Genomic DNA, 18,107 nt, shown 5'->3' on the forward strand with positions numbered 1-18,107 from the left:
TAGACGGAACAGGAAAGACAGGAAGAAAGAGAGATGGAGGATAAAATGCGAAATCAGAGAGCGAAAGCAAAGACTGGAGGACTGGAACGGCTACAGCAGATAGAGTTTGGGAGCAAACGTAAAAAATACAGTGGGAGGAGAGTGCAAAACAGAAAATAGAGAGGGAGTGATAACCGTGTCCCCGGAGAGGAATAGAGGCATAGGCGTCGACTACAGTAAAGAGACGGATAAAGCCCCATTAACTGCTGCTTCCAGCTGCTTTCTCAGGCTCTGCCACCACATGACTCCCCCTTGATGTTTGTTTATCTTTCTTCTTATTTATGCCCCTAATTGCTGCATCTCTGCTGTCTAAAACAGGCAGTCCTCGTATCATTAAATACACAGGGCCGACATGACTTCACAGAGACAGACTGCATGGAGAACGGACAGAGACAAACACACACAGCCAGACAGGCCTGGTGGGCAATACAGAGACGCTGACAATTATTTTATATGTCTTCTATTTATGTACCACAGGTCTTTATTTTGACACAAAACATAGTGTGAGCGTGCAGATAGTACATGTACGATGTTACTGTACATGGTCTTACATGTACCAACCCATGTCCACAAGTTTACCTTTATGTCCAACTAGATGGTTTTGGGCTGTGACACTGGAGAGTAGGTTTCGTGCCCTGTACCCTGAGTCCTGAGCGTTTATAGGTTGCTTGATTGGTTAAGCAGAGAAAAAGTAGACGTCCTGTCTCATGTAATTGATGACTTTTAAAAGTTAACCAGGACCATGCTTGTTCTTTAACATTAACCAAGTGCTTTCAAATGCCTAAACACCGGCATAGTAACATTAATCATGATATAGTTGCTACAAGCAGATAATGCAAGAGGAAGGAAAAGTGAAATAAATATGTTACTGAACCTTGAGCAAATTTAGCATAAAGTAGCCTAATTAAAAATGGTTCCTTATTCTGTTGATAAAACAGAATGAGAATGAGACTTTACATTTCTTTCAAACCACGTACAGTGTGCTGTTGCAGATTAGCAGTACATGCAGTAGACAAGCAACAGGGATGCTAAGCTAAAGCATTAATGGAGTGATGCTTTCCTCTATACAGTACGTTAGGCCGCTTTACCTGAGGGGACACAAAAATGTACAAAATAAGGAACCAATTATCATTTACTGATTTTTCGCCATTAAGCAGCTGAGCTGAGCAGAGTTGATTGAATGATTCAGTACAAAGTTCTTTCAAAAGTCTTTTCTCAAGTAACTTATATGATTTTATTCAATATTAACAGTCTGACGTGGCAAATATTTAATTTAGATTAGATGGATTAAAAAACAGCAGGATTGTGTTTTTTTGAAACATTGCTGGTGCAAATTAGCATATAAATGTAATATTTAGATGAAAAAGTATTCTTAAAGAACATTAAGACTTTATTCATAGCAAAGGAGGAAATATTTCCACTGGTAGTAGCAGGGTTCGCCGCTAAACACTCAGATTTTGCAGGAAGCAACTGAAAAGACGCAATGCATGTGCAGGAAATGCAGCGCTTTGCACATTTCACGTGAAGGACAAGAACACATTGATGATTCCTCTCAGCCCATGGTTTGTTTGGCTACGCTGTAAACTGCTGCGTTTACTGCCCACAGCGCTCGATACAGTGTCGTTTCAAGCAGAATTCTGTCACCTCTGTTATGAACATACACCAGTTCAACCAGCTGAAAGCCCCAGTGATCAGGATTATAACTTTAAAGGCTTTAAAAGGTTTTCTCATAAACAAACAAGTTTGTTTGCATTCAGTGATTCTCACCTAAACACACTGTGTGTGGATCCCAGAGGTTTAACAAACATGCTCATAAAACATTTGCAAAGCCGATTTTTCTTTTCAGTGTGAAACACGCATTGTTTACATCCATGTCAGCTCGCAAGCAGCTTTTGCTGCCACGTGGCCGCCTGTCTCGGCCCATTATCGCCAGCAGTCAGTCGGTAGAAGAGTGTGAATCATTTAGCAGGAACTTGTATCACATCATGTGTGTTTGCAGCCTCATGCATGTGCACAGCAACCGTTTATAAAAAAACACCAAAATCAGAGCACTTCAGAAACTGAAGAGAGTATGTTTCAGGTAACGTAGCCAACAGACTGATAAACAGAAGTATTGACCCATAATTACACCAGCTAATTAAAACACCACCTTGTGTGTGTGTGGTTTCTAATGTAGACTGGAATGCATTTGCATCCCTTATTTCCTCCTGTGCCCAGACTCTCTCTCACTCTGCTTTCTCTTGCCCTTCTTTGTCTTTTCCTCCACTCACCTTCTCTCATTTCATCTCTCTCTCTCTCCCTCTCTCTCTCTCTCTCTCTCTCTCGCTCTAAGTAAATAGACAGGGCTGTGATGGATCCAGCTGTCCTGTCTTAACTTCCTTCAGCTCAGAGCTGTTACTCCCACTTTGATGACTTTGCAGTGAAGGCAGACATCTTGCACATTAACATATGATTGTGCCCATGTATTATTTGTGTGTGGAGGGACTGAAGAGAGGGATCGGGAGAAATCCCACAGCAAGCTGTCATCCGAAAGAGAGAGAGCAAAAGAGACACGGCACTTGAAAAGTCGAAGTGTCACGTCATTCATGTGGAAGGAGTGCAAAGCTAGAAGTACTCCTGGTCTTCTCGGGCCGTGCTATGTAGCAGGAGTCACAAAAAGCAGGCCATGGGGATAAAGTGTCCACGAAATTTCAACCTGCAAGACGGTGCAACTCAAAATGAATGATGAAATTAGCAGTGGAGTGAGTTAATACTAAGACGTCAGTGACATTTCATCGAGGTAAATACATGAACCCAGATGCATCTACTGATGCGGGCTTTTATGTCAGGGTATGTCAGTTGTTCAGCTAATTGACAAGAGGAAGGCCATTTCCTCTACTACGCTGCAGCCATTAGGCCTGCAAGGCACAAAATGCACAGCAGTATACCTAGAAAATCACTCTGTTCTTCAGTATTGATTTTAAACTACAACTTCTAGATCCTGCACTCAGCAGCGCTTCCACTTTTGAGATGAGACAGATGAGATTTATCACCGAAGATGCAGGAGATCAGAAGCAGTGATATGTTCAGCGCTGTCAGTCACTCAACGTGGGCATTAGTCACCGTGCCTCTGCTTCCCTGATCTGTTGTCTGTCATCGCCGCTCTCAGATAAATGCATCAGAATCGCACCAAGCAGAACCACACACGCACACACCTGTCTCATTTCACACAGGTTCACTCTCTCCCACAAACGCACGCACGATTTTTTCCATGAAAAAGAGATGTTCAATTTCCCTCTCTGCTAAGTGGACAGCTCGTGTCCTTCAGAAAGCATGCAGGAAACAAGGCCTTGTCGGTGGATGGATTCTCCCTGGCACATCCTGTCAGCTCGTCCAGGTGATCAGAGAGAAACGTGGGTAATTTATAGGACTGAGCGCAACAGTGTGATATCCGACACAACTCACCATCATCGACTGTCTACATTTTTGTACTGTGAAGACTACTGGGTGTTTCTGAGTTTCAGTCATCGTTATTCTTTATGTAAAGTAATGTTGTGAAACTAGGGTTGAGGTTAGGCTGACAGCATAAACCCCCCCCCAAAAAAAAAATATGATGAGAAAGCGTAGATTAGTGTGAGGAAGGAAGATTGAAGTAGTCATCTCTCCAGAATACAGGGGCCATTCTTTGAATATTTGATGCAGACGGATAGCTGTTCACTCCAGTGGAACAAACTGGATTGGAGTCCAGTTGCTCATCTGGAAAAGGCTGTAATTTAAAGTCGTAGCTGCCGAGTGTCCTTGAGATCCTCATTTCCTTCCCAGCAGAACTTCAACCTCTGGATCAGCCCACCTGGGCCCTGCCCTTTGCTGAGGTCACAGTGTTGCATACACACGAACACACGAACACACACACACACACACACACACACACAGGTTTATGCATGCAAACAAGCTCATACAAACAGACACAAGACACTTGTATTTCTCTGGCAGTAATTGTAAACAATAATTTGGTTCCAAATGGTAGACTTTGATTGTATGTGGGTAAATACGACAATCTTTGACCAACAGTTATTTGGCCCTCAACTGTTAGACCATGTATTCATGTTCAATGTTCAAGTAATTATTTCTTTTATAAATTGTCAGTTAATAGTGGAAAATTCCCAATAGAATTTCCTGGAGTCCAAAGTAACTGTTTTTGAAATTCCTTGTTTTATTCAATCAGTAATCAAAAACCCAAAGATGTTTACTTTTCTATCACATGATAAAGAAAAGCTGGAAAAAAAATTTGCTCGGGAAAACAGATTATCAAAAGAGCTGCCAATTTATTTTCTATCCATCGACAACAATACCTCTGTCTTTTGGAAGACTTTTCGCATTTTGTAAAAACAGTTTTTTGTTACTTCACTCAATCAGGCTGTAAAGAGAAAAGCCGCTGGTGAAATCAAAGGCCAGCGAATCAGATGGACTGGCAATTGTACAAACTGCACTAGCACACATCAAAATAGAAATGGATGCTGTAGCTTTGCCAGTGACTTCTGAGAGAAAACTGAATTTGAGAGAAAAAAGAAAGAACAGGAAACTTAACATGGTAACTGTGATATCTTTCCTTCTATAAATGTGTTTTTCACCAATTAATCTTCTCATGTCATATTTTTAAGTGTCTTTTAACTCTTATTTCTGCGACATTTAGCTGTTGCATGCAAACATGTGTACGCCCATAACACCACACACACCATACACACACACAAAGCACACATGCCCCCACACAGGTGGAGAGAAAGTTTTCTTACATTTTACTTTTTCTTTGCCAGGTGTACAGTGTAATTTACATGTCTGCTCAGTAAACAACAAATTACATAAACGCACATTTTGTAACATTATTCCTAGAATCATATTCTTATATTTCACCAATTACCATAATGCAGTTCACCCACAAAAGGTGTCTCAGCATTGAACCTTCAACGCACACACACACACACACATACATCTCACCTCACGTGTTAACTGTCTATTCTCATTTCTTTCAAGGTGCAAGTGTAACCTCCATGCCTCCCAGTGCCTGCTGCAGGATGGGAACCTCCAGTGCCAGTGTGAACACAACACAACAGGCCAGGACTGTCAGCGCTGCAAGAAAGGCTTCAAAGCCAAGTCCTGGAAGGCTGGTTCCTACCTGCCAATACCCAATGGAACCCCCAACACCTGTACGTACCCAGAGCATGTGTATCTGTTCCTACTGAGTTCATCCAGCTCATAAATCTGACTCACAGTGAGATACAGTTCTGCTGACTCCTTTCATACACCTTCACTATGGATATCTGTCAACTTGCTTTACTGTATAATGACTAGTAATTTATCTACACACACCTCTCCCACCCCCCACGACACTATGAGTGCCTCCACCCCAACTAAAGTCATGGTAAACACTGTAAAAGATTGGGGAAAAGCTACAAAAAGCAGCAGGTTAGCTAAGTTTAGCACAAAGGCTGGAAACAGGGGGAAAGTGCTAGGCTGCCTTTATTGAAATATGACCGAATCTGCCTACCAACACCTCGAATGCTCATTACCTAACACATTTTCTCTCATTACTTCCTAAGATCTCCACAGCAATCTGTCTGTCTGGCAACTGCTTATAGAGCCAAGAAGTGGTCTAGCACATAACATGTAAAACAGCGAGTTGTTTTTGTACGCATTAAACAAATAAGATGTAATGTCAGTGAGCTTTAGAGATGCTAGTAGGTGGATTTTGTTACTGTTCGACAGATCCAGGTTAGCTGTTTCCCCTGTTTACAGCCCTTATACCAAGCTAAGCTAAACAGCTGCTGACTGTAGCTTCATATTTGACTTACAGACATGAGAGTAGTATCAGTCTTCTTGTTTAATCCCCAGTAAGAAAGTGTATTTAATATCAATATATTTCTTTAAACTCCTCTTAGGATTATTTATAAAGGGGATTCCTTAAAATGTTAGCAAACAGCTGCTTACTTCCACATGCAGCAGATCTGGTGCAAAGTTCATGTTTCTAGCCACCTGATCATTTCTCCTTTTACCTCTCATTTGGTCTCCAAACAGAAAAACTCCTGAGGGAAATATCTGGCCCTTTAGTTGCTAAATGCTCCACTATGTTCACCAGCTCACCGCCAAATGTTCCTGCCTGCTGCTCGATGCAGAGCAGGTAGTGTACGGGGGGATTTTACAGCTTTTTTTCCCTCTGAAACAAATCAAAACTATGCTGATGACAGCAATCAGAGAGAACAGAAACAGAGAAGCTGAGGGCTGTAAAAGCAAAATGAAGAGCTAACGGATACTAAAATGCTCTGCGGAGCTGAGGGTAACTACACTCCACTACAGGGGATCACTTAATCAATTGTTCATATGAAATATATTGATTAGTGTAGCTTGAAGATACTTCATCTAACAAGCTTGGCGGTTGCCCCATTATCTGCGAGTCTTCTTATCTGTTTCTAATCCCAACTAATTTATGTTATCTCAATGTCCTGTTAGCTGTAATTGCTGGTTGCTCAGACCCATATGTTATACTAGCAAGGTGTATTGTTAGCTGATGTTGGATCACCAGTAGCTCCAGTATGTAAGGAAGGGTATAAATCCTACTTTAGCCGCTCTGCATTTTCAGTTTAGTCTGTTCTCTTTTGTTCTCTTATTCTACTCATTTTTTTTTTTTACCACCGCAAAGATCCAAGATTGTCCTGTTGAATCAATGCAGTTCATTTCATTTGTAATCATTTGTAATCAGAGGTGATGTCTTATATCTTTGTATGGGGTTTCCTCATCACTCCGAGGCCCTGAAAAGCAGGATCAAGGGACAGAGCTGAAATGACAGGAGAAGTTGAGGCAAGTTGATGGAGAGGCCGAGCTTTCTGAGCAGTCGTCACCTTAGTGCAGGCAGCAGATCAGAGCTGTGCAACTATGGGGGAGTGCGTGGGGGGAAATCCTCTTGGAGAGTGTAGCCAGCTACAGTAGCTAGCTATGATAAAATAATAATCTAGGGCAGCCCCTCCCTAGTTTTCTCCTTTCAAACAACCATGGACACACTCACACACAGGCAGATACACACTCACACACACCTGTACCTGAACACTCACTGAAGAGAATGGCTCTATTGTCAACCCTTTTTTTTTTTTTTTTTTTTTTGCTGTTTCCAACCCAGTTCTAATGGCCCTGACACACCTTCAGAGCCCATCACCAACCTTTTCAACTCCTAAATCCCATTAGTAGAATTTAAAAATTAAAATGTTTGCAACTTTCTCGGTTGAAATGCTACACAAAAATGGCCACGGCTCATGAAACAGTTTGGTCTCTACAGATTGCATTATGCATGCCAAGCTAAGCTAACTATAAATACAATCAGGGAAAATATGCGAGAAAGGCAAAAAGTTTTGATTCAAGCGTAGCGAAGTGGTAGCACTCTCTGAAAACATACATATGTGATGAGGACCTCCGAATGTGAGGGTTTGGGAAGGATTAAGAGGTTAAATTAGGGAGGCGGTGCAGCCTCAGTAATTACTCCAGGACATTGAGAGGTGGTCTACAAAGAGCCCATATTTTGCAGAACAGCTCTTAAGCGCTCTCTGCCACCTGAGTCTGATGAATGAGGTTGATTCAAGTCTTTAGGCAAATTGAATGCATAAATAAACAAGTTCTCATCTCCTCTTCCTTCTCTTATTCTCTTTCAGGTACAATTGCTGGTTCCTCCTCCGGTTCTAGTAAGTAATAATGCCAAGCAAAGCAGGAGAGATGGTATTCCACTATCTCTCCCTTTCTGTCTTCTCTCTTCCCTTTTGATTTTTTCATTGTTTTGGAAATTTAAGTTTTAACCCCATACCTCACCTTCTGTACGTCCCCTAAACTCCCCCCTCTCTCTCCTGTGATGTTCAGCTGGCTCTCGAGTCAGTCATTTTTCTTTTCCTGCATCTCTCCTCTCAGTGCTGTAGTTTGGGCCCTGTGTGCTTCATTATTAATAGACCTCTCTGTCGCCATGTCCTTTCATCACAGCACATCACACTAACCTGCACAGGAGGAATTCTTCCACAGTTGTGCTTTTTCTTATTTAGACTAAAGACAGCGGTGTTGATGGATTGAAGAAGGGGCGGATGAGAGAGGGCTGGGTGACAATGGGAGGTGGATGGAGCAGAAAAGAGAGAGAGAGAGAGAAAAGACACAGAAAGATAAAGAAATGGGAGAGAAGGATGTGGGCATATGTTAGCGTGTTGTAATGCAGTGTGATTCCGGGTGAGGAGCTCGGGGAGGCAGGAATAAAAGGGAATTTGATTAGGGATTCTCTCTGTGGAGAGGCTCTCAGCCTCAGAGCTGTTAGACAGAAACGATCGGCAAAGTGGCAACATCAACCCTGACAGCACTGGGCTTTTCTCCACATGGCCCAACAGTAAAAGGCTGATGCATGGATAGACTGAACAATTGGACTGCACTGCAGAGGTCCGCTTTTAAAAGGTCTCCTCTCACAATTAGATACAACCGTGTGGATATTTGGAAAAATAACGGGTATGATTTATCAAAGAATAGAGTGATGTTTACTAATGGACTGATCAGGGGTTTTAGGTTCAGGTTCCCACAGATTTTGTTTCTGTGCTTTAATCAAGAGTTCTACCTTTGTTGCTGAATAGCCACAATCAACCTCATCTAAGACATTTACTATTCCTGAAGCTGAAGATGAGACAGAAGGTGAAGATGAAGGTGAAGGTGGACCTGAGGGTGAACCACCAAGCACCTCAACCATCTCAGAAGTTGAAGGGTCCCCAGCTGTTAACCATGAGCCCTTTGGAGCCCCTCAGGAAGGTGCGGAAAAGTAGCTTAGCCGTAGCCAGAGGTAGAACGTAACAAACTACACTTACTCAATAATGTATCACCTTTTTCCCTGACTACAGTACAGCTATTTGACAGTAGGGCTGGGTGATATAATGATCTCAATCACAAATAAATTCTCTGATGAGTCATTTTTGATAAATGCATCTGTTCTGCATGTGGGTCAACCCTCATCTGCACAACCTCATTATTAGGAGAGTAGGTTGTCCTCACAAAATGAGGAAATTATGGCAAAGACAGGTCACGCAACATCAGTGACTTGTTAATGGTTTGGATTTCTGAAGCTGGATAAACAGCAGTTCAGTGTCTGCATGAAAGGTAATATTACCATCCAACCGAGTACACAGAAAGACAAAGTCAGCCATCCCAAGCTGCAAACACAAGCTGCCAGGCTCCATAACAAGCCTCTTATTTTTGTCCATATCGTCCAGCCCTATTTGACAGCTGTAGTTACTCGTGACTTTGTAGATTAGAATTTCACATATTGCAGACACTGCAGTCATTTTTGTCTATTACTGAGTCCTGAGAGTGAAAATTGCCAGTGCAGTGACATAATTTCAACAGAAGTCAACTGCTGATTATTTTGTAGAATATGGTGTCATTTTTCCTTATCCTGCCTTCCTTCCTAATTCATACACTTATTTCTAGATAAATTCCTTTAAGGAATAATTTGACATTTTGGAAAATATGCTTGCTCATTTTCTGGTGGAGTTAGACGAGACAATTTATACTACTCTCATGTCTGCCCATTAAATACAAAGCCGCAGTCAGCAGCTGTTTTACCTTAGCTTAGCACAAATAAGGTGTGCTAAGATAAGCAGTTCTGTTACCATTGGATGGGGAGTTAGGCTAATTTCCCATCTTTATGCTAAGCTAGGCTAATCAGCTGCAGGATGTAGCTTGACAGACATGTGAGTGGTATCAATCTCCTCATCGGAGAAAGTAAAAAAGAATATGTTGATCAATTCATTTAAACTAGTTTCTTCTAAATAGTTAACAAGTTGAAATTATTTTAAGTAGACTGTCAGATTTTTAGAGCTTATTAATTAATTAATAATTAGATCGATTTTTATGGATGCTTGTTTGCAGTGCCACATATTATGAAGTAGTTCAATTAGCTCCACCTTGACCAGCCAACATTCAAATTTTGCTTAAAGGTGAATGTACATGTAAATCATATCATTCAATATTAAAACACTATTAAAGGGGACTTTTCATACTTAAAAAGTATTATTTTGCTGATAAAACTTATACTTTAGTATTTTTACAAGCATTTAACCTGAGTAAAAGGTTCTGAATTCTTCTTCTACCACTGGCCGCAGCTGAACAGATGACACAGCAGCACTGTGGTGGAGACTTACTGTACACCTGTGACAAATCAAATGTGCGAGTCTGTGGATGTGCTTATAGACGCTGACAAGCAGAGTGTTTTTGTCTGTGTATACATCATACATAATTCATCCTGTGACTTCCTGGAGGTCTTGCGATGTACATCGGCCATTTCCCTGTGCTGATGTTAAAGTCAGATGTGGGCTGTCCCATCTTGGGAGTGAAGGCATCAAAGTATATGGACATTCAGTCTGTATTTGTTCTGACTCACTGATTTTAAGCAACTGGGGGACGGATGCGAACAGATTCTGTCAGCCGCTTGAATGTACAGTGAAGTGGTCCTCAAACTTCTGCTTGCCCTAATGCTAAATTTAAACCTGCCATCTTGGTCGGCAGTGGACCTCTCATGTACCACCAGAAAAGCACTTAGGATGTGGGAGGATTCCAGTACCGCTGTGATGTCGTCAAAAGTTTTTGGTTTTTTTTTGTCTACAGGAAATCCATTATGAGCATATGCTGAACAGCACAGCACTTTTAACTTTTGTTGTTTGGCTGGCATCAGTAGGGGACTCAAAGAATTCACTGATTAGCTGTGATTTAAAAGGGACTGACAGAAGCTTTAACATTGTATAAACAGGCTTACAGACTTACAGTAAGCTTTTTAAAGTCTGCTGCGCAGGACACAAACAAAAAAAAAAATCTCATGTAGATGTTCTGTTCATGTTTACAGTTACATTGTGATCAATTAAATTCCAATTTACATCCTTTACATCCATAATCGTGCTGCAGCTGACTGTGGCTCCATCTTAACAGACAGAACATTCAGAATATTCAGTGAATGATATTAGAACTTATTTAGTTGCTTAACAATTAATTTGCAACTATTGTGATAAACAATCACTTTGGTCATTTTTTAAGTAAAAATATCAAATATTTGCTCTTTTTCCCTTCTAAAATATAAGAGCATGATGTTTTTCTTTTTGTTTCTTTTTTTTTAAATTAGCAATGAAAATAACTGTTAGTTGCAGCTCCAAACTATATTAGAAAAAAAAGACACATCTGAGGAGCTAAAACCACTGAGTTTTTGTGTTAAAAAAAAAAAAAAAAAAAAATGACATGAAGGATTATTTGATTATCAGAATTGTTAGCAATTAATTTTCTGCGACTGACTAATGGATTTATTGAATAATCATTGCAGCTTTGCTCCATAATGTCATATCTAAGGTGTTACTCACTCGAAAGTTGTGGTTTTATCTTGATTGCAAAATTTTAAAAAATCACTACCTTTAATTTATAAAATCTAAATATATACAATAAATTATTTGCAGTGTAAAGAATTAAAAGTCCATACAGACTAACAGCTCTGTTGCACAGTTGGGACACTAAAATCATACCAGTGCAGATTTGTATCTGTGCCTTTTTTATTTCAGGTTTAGAGAGGTGTATTTGGCTTGAACCTGGCTCTGATGTGAGCAAACCCTTGTTATCTGTGTATGTGTGTAGGCACATGTGTGTATGTGTAGATTTAAGGCGGGCATATGGTGCAGTTCAGTGAAACCCATAAATCAACTTCATCCCCTCCTTTTCCTCTCGGGGATCTGAGGTCTTAGGTTCCAGTCTCAAAGAGCGGCCGCCACTACTGTTTGTACTTGCACACGCTGTTAGACACACACACACGCACACACAGGTTTTATCTTATCATGCGGCTGAAGGTCCTGTGACATTAATAAGTAGATCATATTATAATATTAGCTATCTGGAATAATACAACCTGGAGTCTCAGTTGTCTCCTCTGACTCACCTGCTTTCTAAAGATGCATTCAAAGTGTGTAAGTTATTTTAAAATATTTGCTGCAGTAACAGGGAAAACGTTGACTTAATCTGTGAACTAGGTAGAAGAGAGTTAAAGCGGCCTGGGATTTTATTTTTCAGTTCTTCATCCACATAGGCGTCGGTTATATAAATCAAATTTTCAGTACCTTTTCCAGGAATAGGAAAATGCTAATCCAAGCTCAGGTTTTTGTGATTTCACATTAAGATCAATGATGTGTTTTTGACTGCCGTCTGTGTTGCCCAAGCAGTAGACCTCTATAAACATTACAGCATACTTATAGGTTGGACAGCATGTCATACTAGTTGCACCCTTTGTCATGTCCCTGCCCTAGTTAAGTCAGTGAGCATGCTCAGATGAGGATTAGCGATCTACTGGCAAGCGAGTCTGATCCACAGAGCCTGCAGCCCATTGGTCAGCTGCATGGATGGGCGTTGGGCGAGGGGGGAGGGGAGGCCAGAGAAACCAAATCCTAAAACCCTGTCATATATCTACCTATCAAGCCACCTCGACCCCAGATGACCCTACTTCATCTTTTCATTCAAAATCAGATCCCAGGGCTGCAGAGGAGCCTGGGTACAGCACTAGCAGACCCATACACACATGCAGAAAAACAAGCGTATGCAAACTTACATGCACTGCTGATGTACTTCACTAGATCAGCCACCATCCATCTGTGCACCACCATCATCTCACTCCCGTCTATTGAAATCCTTGCATTTTGATAAAGGTTGAACTTGGCCTTAGATGGAGAGAGATTGGATCATGTCTGGAAAATCATGTGACATATTAATAACATCTATGCTGTCACTCAGCCGGCCCGCCATTAGCTGTCCCGGCAAACGTTATCCGGTCCCGAATCGTAATGGCTTCATTAGTGTGGAGCTAAATCAATGCCTGGCACTCTGGTAATAAATGATGAGAATGCTAAGACTGACAGGTGGCATTAAACATCATTGTTATCATTTCTCAGGCTATATTAATACAAGCGATAAATTATCTCATTATATGCAAATGCATCTGTGTGGAGGACACTTAAAAATGTGTCCGAGCAGAAAGCTCACATGAACCGCCACTGTATGAGCGCTTAAGTGTGTGTGTGTGTGTGTGTGTGTGTGTGTGTGTGTGTGTGTGCCAGATAGTGTGTCATGGGACAGTTAGTGAGTCCATCTGTACAGACAGACAGGCACATGTCAGAGGATTATGTAATGAATCAGATTAGATCGTTGATGCATTGTGTGAGAGAGTGATGGCGCTGTTGCATGGCTGAAAATGACACTAAGACCTTGCCCCTGCCTGTTTGTTTTTTTCCTTTACATACAGAGTCTATTGCCATCAGCGACTCCATTTCTGGGGTTGGAAACTCACATTTCAGCTCACTGAGCCCTCACCATTTTAATCTAAATGAAGGTAGGCACTTGCAAACTAGGTAGTGTGAGATTTCCTGTGTGTAATGTAATTTAGACATGATTGTAGTGTGGCTAGACTAGAAGAGAGCTGTAAGAGTATGATGGTTAAACTTTATGTAAACTGCTGCTTTTATTGGTGATGTAGAGCTTTCTCCAGACAGCCAGAGATTAAAGCTGCCAGAGTCCACTTCCCTGTGCCTTGTCCATCACTGCTTTCCCACTGTCCAGTTTAATAAAACATATATACCTCACCTTACTACTACCCAACATCCTTTAGGCCGCAGAATTACTTGAACAAAAATTTTACATAGTTGTTTGGATATGGAGCGAGTTTCATGACACACTTTCTGTCAAAAAGTGTTTGCAGTGTGACAATGCAACATGAACATACTTGGTCTTGTTTGCATCATATGTTTTGGGCAACATTTATGGATCAGTGACCAGAAGAAATCAGATCCAAATCTTTATTAACAATTACTAGGAGACCAGTAAATTTGAGAAGATTTCCTGTATGAAAATGTCAAAATTACATGTATAATAGTGCAACACATAGTGGTGTGCAGCAAAAGGTTGAATATGTAGCATTGCGATTGTGTTATTTTCTCTCATTAACTAACTGTTATATATATGTCCACCAAACATTTATAGATTCACATTATGAAATAGTGGACATTAGCCTGGACATCAGAACAGTATAAACAGGGAACGATTAGTTTAATGTATTCATATAATGTTGACATTATATTATTACTGTACAGTGCCAAATGTACAGATGAGTAATTGAGCAATTGCTGTTGTGAAGGTGGAAGATGAACATTTCCATTATTCATCCATGTTCATTTCATCTCTCAGATTAAGGCATCACAAAATTCAGTGTCGAAACACATATGCACACAACAATACACAACATTGTAAGTGTAAAACAGAGTAATACGCTGACAAACACTGTGCGATTTCTTTTTACAACCATATTAACAATAGTCACACCTTCAACAATCACAGTGTTTTGCAGAAAAACCCCCCACAATTTTCCAGCACTGAAAGGGTTGTGGAACAGCTTTTGAGTTTAGCCTATCTCAGCAGTGTGAAATCACACTTTCATTGTGTGTTCTCACTTCTGTGTGTATGAATGTGCATACCGGCGTGTGTATATGTGCACATTTGAAGGAAAAAAGGAAAGCTCTGCTTTCTTTGGATAAACAATCTGAGGCAGCATCTCTTATGCTAATGTCTTAGCCTGCTCATTCCTCATTGCATTTACATTCTCTATCCTCATGTAACTGATGCAACAGACACCAGAGTACCACCAGTAGCAACCAGAGTTACAGGGAGCTCAGCCCCGCTAAAAGACAATGTGTTACCCACAAGCCCTTTATCTGAGCCTTCACTGGCACCCATGGGAGAATCTGACATACTTCTGTTACAACAGAGGTTCTCCCTCCCTCAGCTTCGACTCCATCAGAGCAGCACCGAGTTTCCTTGACACCAGAGGAGTTCGCACCTTCAGAAACAATCCCCAAACTCTCACATCTGTCTCACCCAGTCCCAAAGGAGTCCACACATCGTGCAGTTGTTGATCATCATCATCACAACCATCATCCAATCACTGCAGAGTTCATCCTCCATCCCCACACTCATGATCACCATCACACAAGCCTGGTCGAAACTGAGGAAAAACACTCAGAGCCAAGGCATAGTGAGAGAGGAGGTAAGGCACACCCATACATCTAGATGACAGTAGATATAGAGTAGAGGGCCCCAGAAAATAGAATAATCTAATTTAGAATCAGGAGATCATTTTCATTTCCAGCCAGCGTGATGGTTTTTATGGTGTAGATCCCTCCTGAAATGGACAATTTTCGGGAGGCTAAAGTCACTAACATGCTCTTATATACAAGCTATAATCATTTTATGTTGCACAGCATCATATTGCATGTCAGAGACGCTTCTTCACTTTATATAGTGACAGTGAAATCTAGTTAATGCGGGTGAGTGAGTGAGAGGCAGTTTAAGGGTGGAGAGACAAACAGGAGCGTGTATGAGCACTGGCAGCGGATTGTTGGTGAAAGTCTGAGTTCAGTTGACATTGTCTTTGCATCATTCAGAGACAATGAGAGGATTGTGTAGCAGACACAGGATCAGAGTGATGACAAGATATGAAGAGGCAACAGCAGAGACAGAATCGGGGCTAGGCCCAAAACATCAATTCCCCAAAAATGTAACCTCAACTAACCACATAACAAAATACTACGTCGTTTGAGACCGGCATTAATATATGAAGTTTCCAGATATAAATAAAACAATCACGTGTTGTTTGAGGTCATTTTCTGCTGGTTCTGGCATGATGTCAGCCTGCCAATGAGGGAGCAGATGAAGAGCTCCATCACTGTCATGGTTTACTAAGCCCAACAGACTCTCACACGCATCCTTCTTTCAGTCAATGTGGAGCAACGGGAACCCCGAATGCTCAGGCTGCCAGTGTCTGATGTCAGACGGTTTGGGCTGAGCTGATTGAGATTAATGCCAAGAACGGTACGAATCACTCCTACCCCCAAGGCAGCATGGGTTACTGAGATTAAATGCATTTATGTTCACTGCTGTGCTACATCAGCCTTTGAAACAACCGTGATTCAGAATTCTGCTTTCCCACAAGAGAGATTTCTTTTCCGCCAGCATGTGTACACACGTGTGTGTGCAACCATGACAGATGTGTGAGAGAGTGGGTCTAGTGGGGCCAGAGTCGGACATGAATAGAGGTAGGTAGGGGTTACTTAGATGAGATGTAATGATGGCATGATGCCAGTTGTGTGAAATGGTCCAGGGTGCTGTGAGAACAGCTGCTGGCGTCCTGTCTCACTGGAGCCCCAGGGAGGGGGAGGGATGAAGGGGAGTGAGTGGGTGGGAGATAGCCTGAAGGGGGACGCTACGCAGGGGAGCAGGATGCTTACAGGATGCCCCTCTCTGAAGAAGAACAACTGGAGACGTACATCGCCCCGTGCAAAAACACCTCAAGGGGGAACACAGATGGAAGCATGCAACGCTGTATTCTCTAGCGGTGTGGTGATCATTAGTCCCTCAATGACATGCATGGTGTGGTCGCTGCGTTTGATTGGTTATCTGTATGTTGAGTCTTAATCATCTCTGTGAGGAGGAGTGCGGCGTTTTGATTTATTGAATTGTGCCTGTGTAGCAGTAAATGAAAAGGTAAAAGCGAGAGGAGGGTTGATCCGTAAACTGAACTAGTTTCACATCTCTTCTTCTTTCACTTGTGCTCACTATAGCTCTGAAAACTTGAAGCAAAGGATCCTGGGAATGGCAGAAAGCCCTCTGGGAAAGTGGAACATACAAAGAAAAAGGGAAAGGAAGGGAAAAAACTTGAGCAAGAGACAATTAAAAATGCAGTAAAAGTGGGATGTGTGTGCAAAGTCTCTGTTAGTATCCTGATTCGAGATGTTTTGTGGGAGCGTAGCAGCAGAGAGAACATTAAATCTCAACATAAGGAAGTACACCCATGAGGAGATGTTACTGTAAAATACCACAATCTATTGATCCTATAAATATTCAAATGGGTAAATATGATATCAAAAATAAGAGCACAGACAGCTCCTGTTTCTCTATCATGGAAGGGAAAAAAGAAACAAGCTGAAGCAAGTCAGAAGATTTCATGACATTCAGATAAAAGGAAGTGCATGTCATTTCTTTCACACCCAGAGTGAGAGCGCAGTGATGAAGGAGTTTCTCAAGCCTCTCTTACTCTCACAGCTTTTTTCCCCAAGCCCAGGGCTGAGACCCCTGATGGGGCGATCCGCTAACTGACAGAGAGAGAGAGAGAGAGAAAAGAAGAGAGAAGGAAAACAAGGTCTCAGAGGAAGACGGGAGGAGAAAAGAAAGGCAGACGATATCAGTAATCTTTACCCACTGCAGTATCGGCCTAATTATAAAGTTCCTACTGCTCAGGTTGCTTAGGAAAGATCATGTAAAATATACCTCACGCGATGTCTTTTCTTGTTGTGTTAATGATGACTGCGGTGTGTCAGTCTCCCACACGTCTGAGGAGCATGTCCATGATCACACTCATAGCCACAAAACAACGTCGCCTGAGCACGGAGAGGGAAGGAGGGAGGAGGAGGAGGAAAAAGACAGAATGACTGAAAAGACAGGTATTTCTTTGATAATGTAGTAGAGGCAATGTTCTTGTAGATTTACATACTGTAGTTTAGTTATGGTGCAGTAAATGTGCAGCGGATAAATTTGACAGCTCACAGTGAGACCCTAAATACTGGAAATAGAAATGTATCTAAATTTATCTCTTCACTGACATAATACTCCGTCAGTCAACTTAAGGAGTGGAGCTGCATCATAATTTTGCCATGTGTCATATTTTTATCTGAGACAATGACTGAAGCTGACGAGCAAGAAATGGAATAGCTTTTTATTTACTGTTTAGGATGCTGGGAAAAAAAGAAGTTCAATTTATCTCTTGTTCTATTCATGATGGTCGTGGTGCTTCAGTGTCCCACAGCACTGGGGAACATGCACATGACACACATGGTCGCAAAACAACCACCTCACCTGAGCACGGGCATGAGAGGGAGGAGGAGGAAAGAAACGCTGAGAGGAAAGGTATCTCATTTCTATGTAGCACTAGCACTCCTGTCAAATTTACCCCTTATGGTGCC

At 41.6% G+C, this 18,107-nt stretch overlaps 2 protein-coding genes across 5 annotated transcripts in view; one reads left to right on the forward strand and one right to left on the reverse strand.

Annotated features, from left to right (window-relative positions):
- The window catches only part of rapgef1b (Rap guanine nucleotide exchange factor (GEF) 1b), a 200,089-nt gene that overhangs the window by 156,798 nt on the left and 25,184 nt on the right, over window positions 1-18,107 (reverse strand). The gene's annotated exons all lie outside the window — the stretch shown is intronic.
- Window positions 1-18,107, forward strand: part of ntng2b (netrin g2b) — a 64,141-nt gene that overhangs the window by 29,774 nt on the left and 16,260 nt on the right. For 2 of the 4 annotated variants that reach the window (XM_071466916.1, XM_071466917.1), the window contains exons 5-11: window positions 5,050-5,222; window positions 7,713-7,742; window positions 8,701-8,832; window positions 13,343-13,429; window positions 14,876-15,136; window positions 17,466-17,588; window positions 17,941-18,051. In XM_071466916.1, the coding sequence (XP_071323017.1) occupies window positions 5,050-5,222; window positions 7,713-7,742; window positions 8,701-8,832; window positions 13,343-13,429; window positions 14,876-15,136; window positions 17,466-17,588; window positions 17,941-18,051 (917 nt within the window). The remainder of the gene's footprint in view (window positions 1-5,049; window positions 5,223-7,712; window positions 7,743-8,700; window positions 8,833-13,342; window positions 13,430-14,875; window positions 15,137-17,465; window positions 17,589-17,940; window positions 18,052-18,107) is intronic. The other 2 variants (XM_071466919.1, XM_071466918.1) reach the window with 1 other exon arrangement.

Source organism: Trachinotus anak, unplaced genomic scaffold (assembly GCF_046630095.1).
Source record: "Trachinotus anak isolate AG129_WGS33_773 ecotype Australia unplaced genomic scaffold, CSIRO_AGI_Tana_v1 ptg000028l, whole genome shotgun sequence".
Classification (NCBI taxonomy): domain Eukaryota; kingdom Metazoa; phylum Chordata; class Actinopteri; order Carangiformes; family Carangidae; genus Trachinotus; species Trachinotus anak.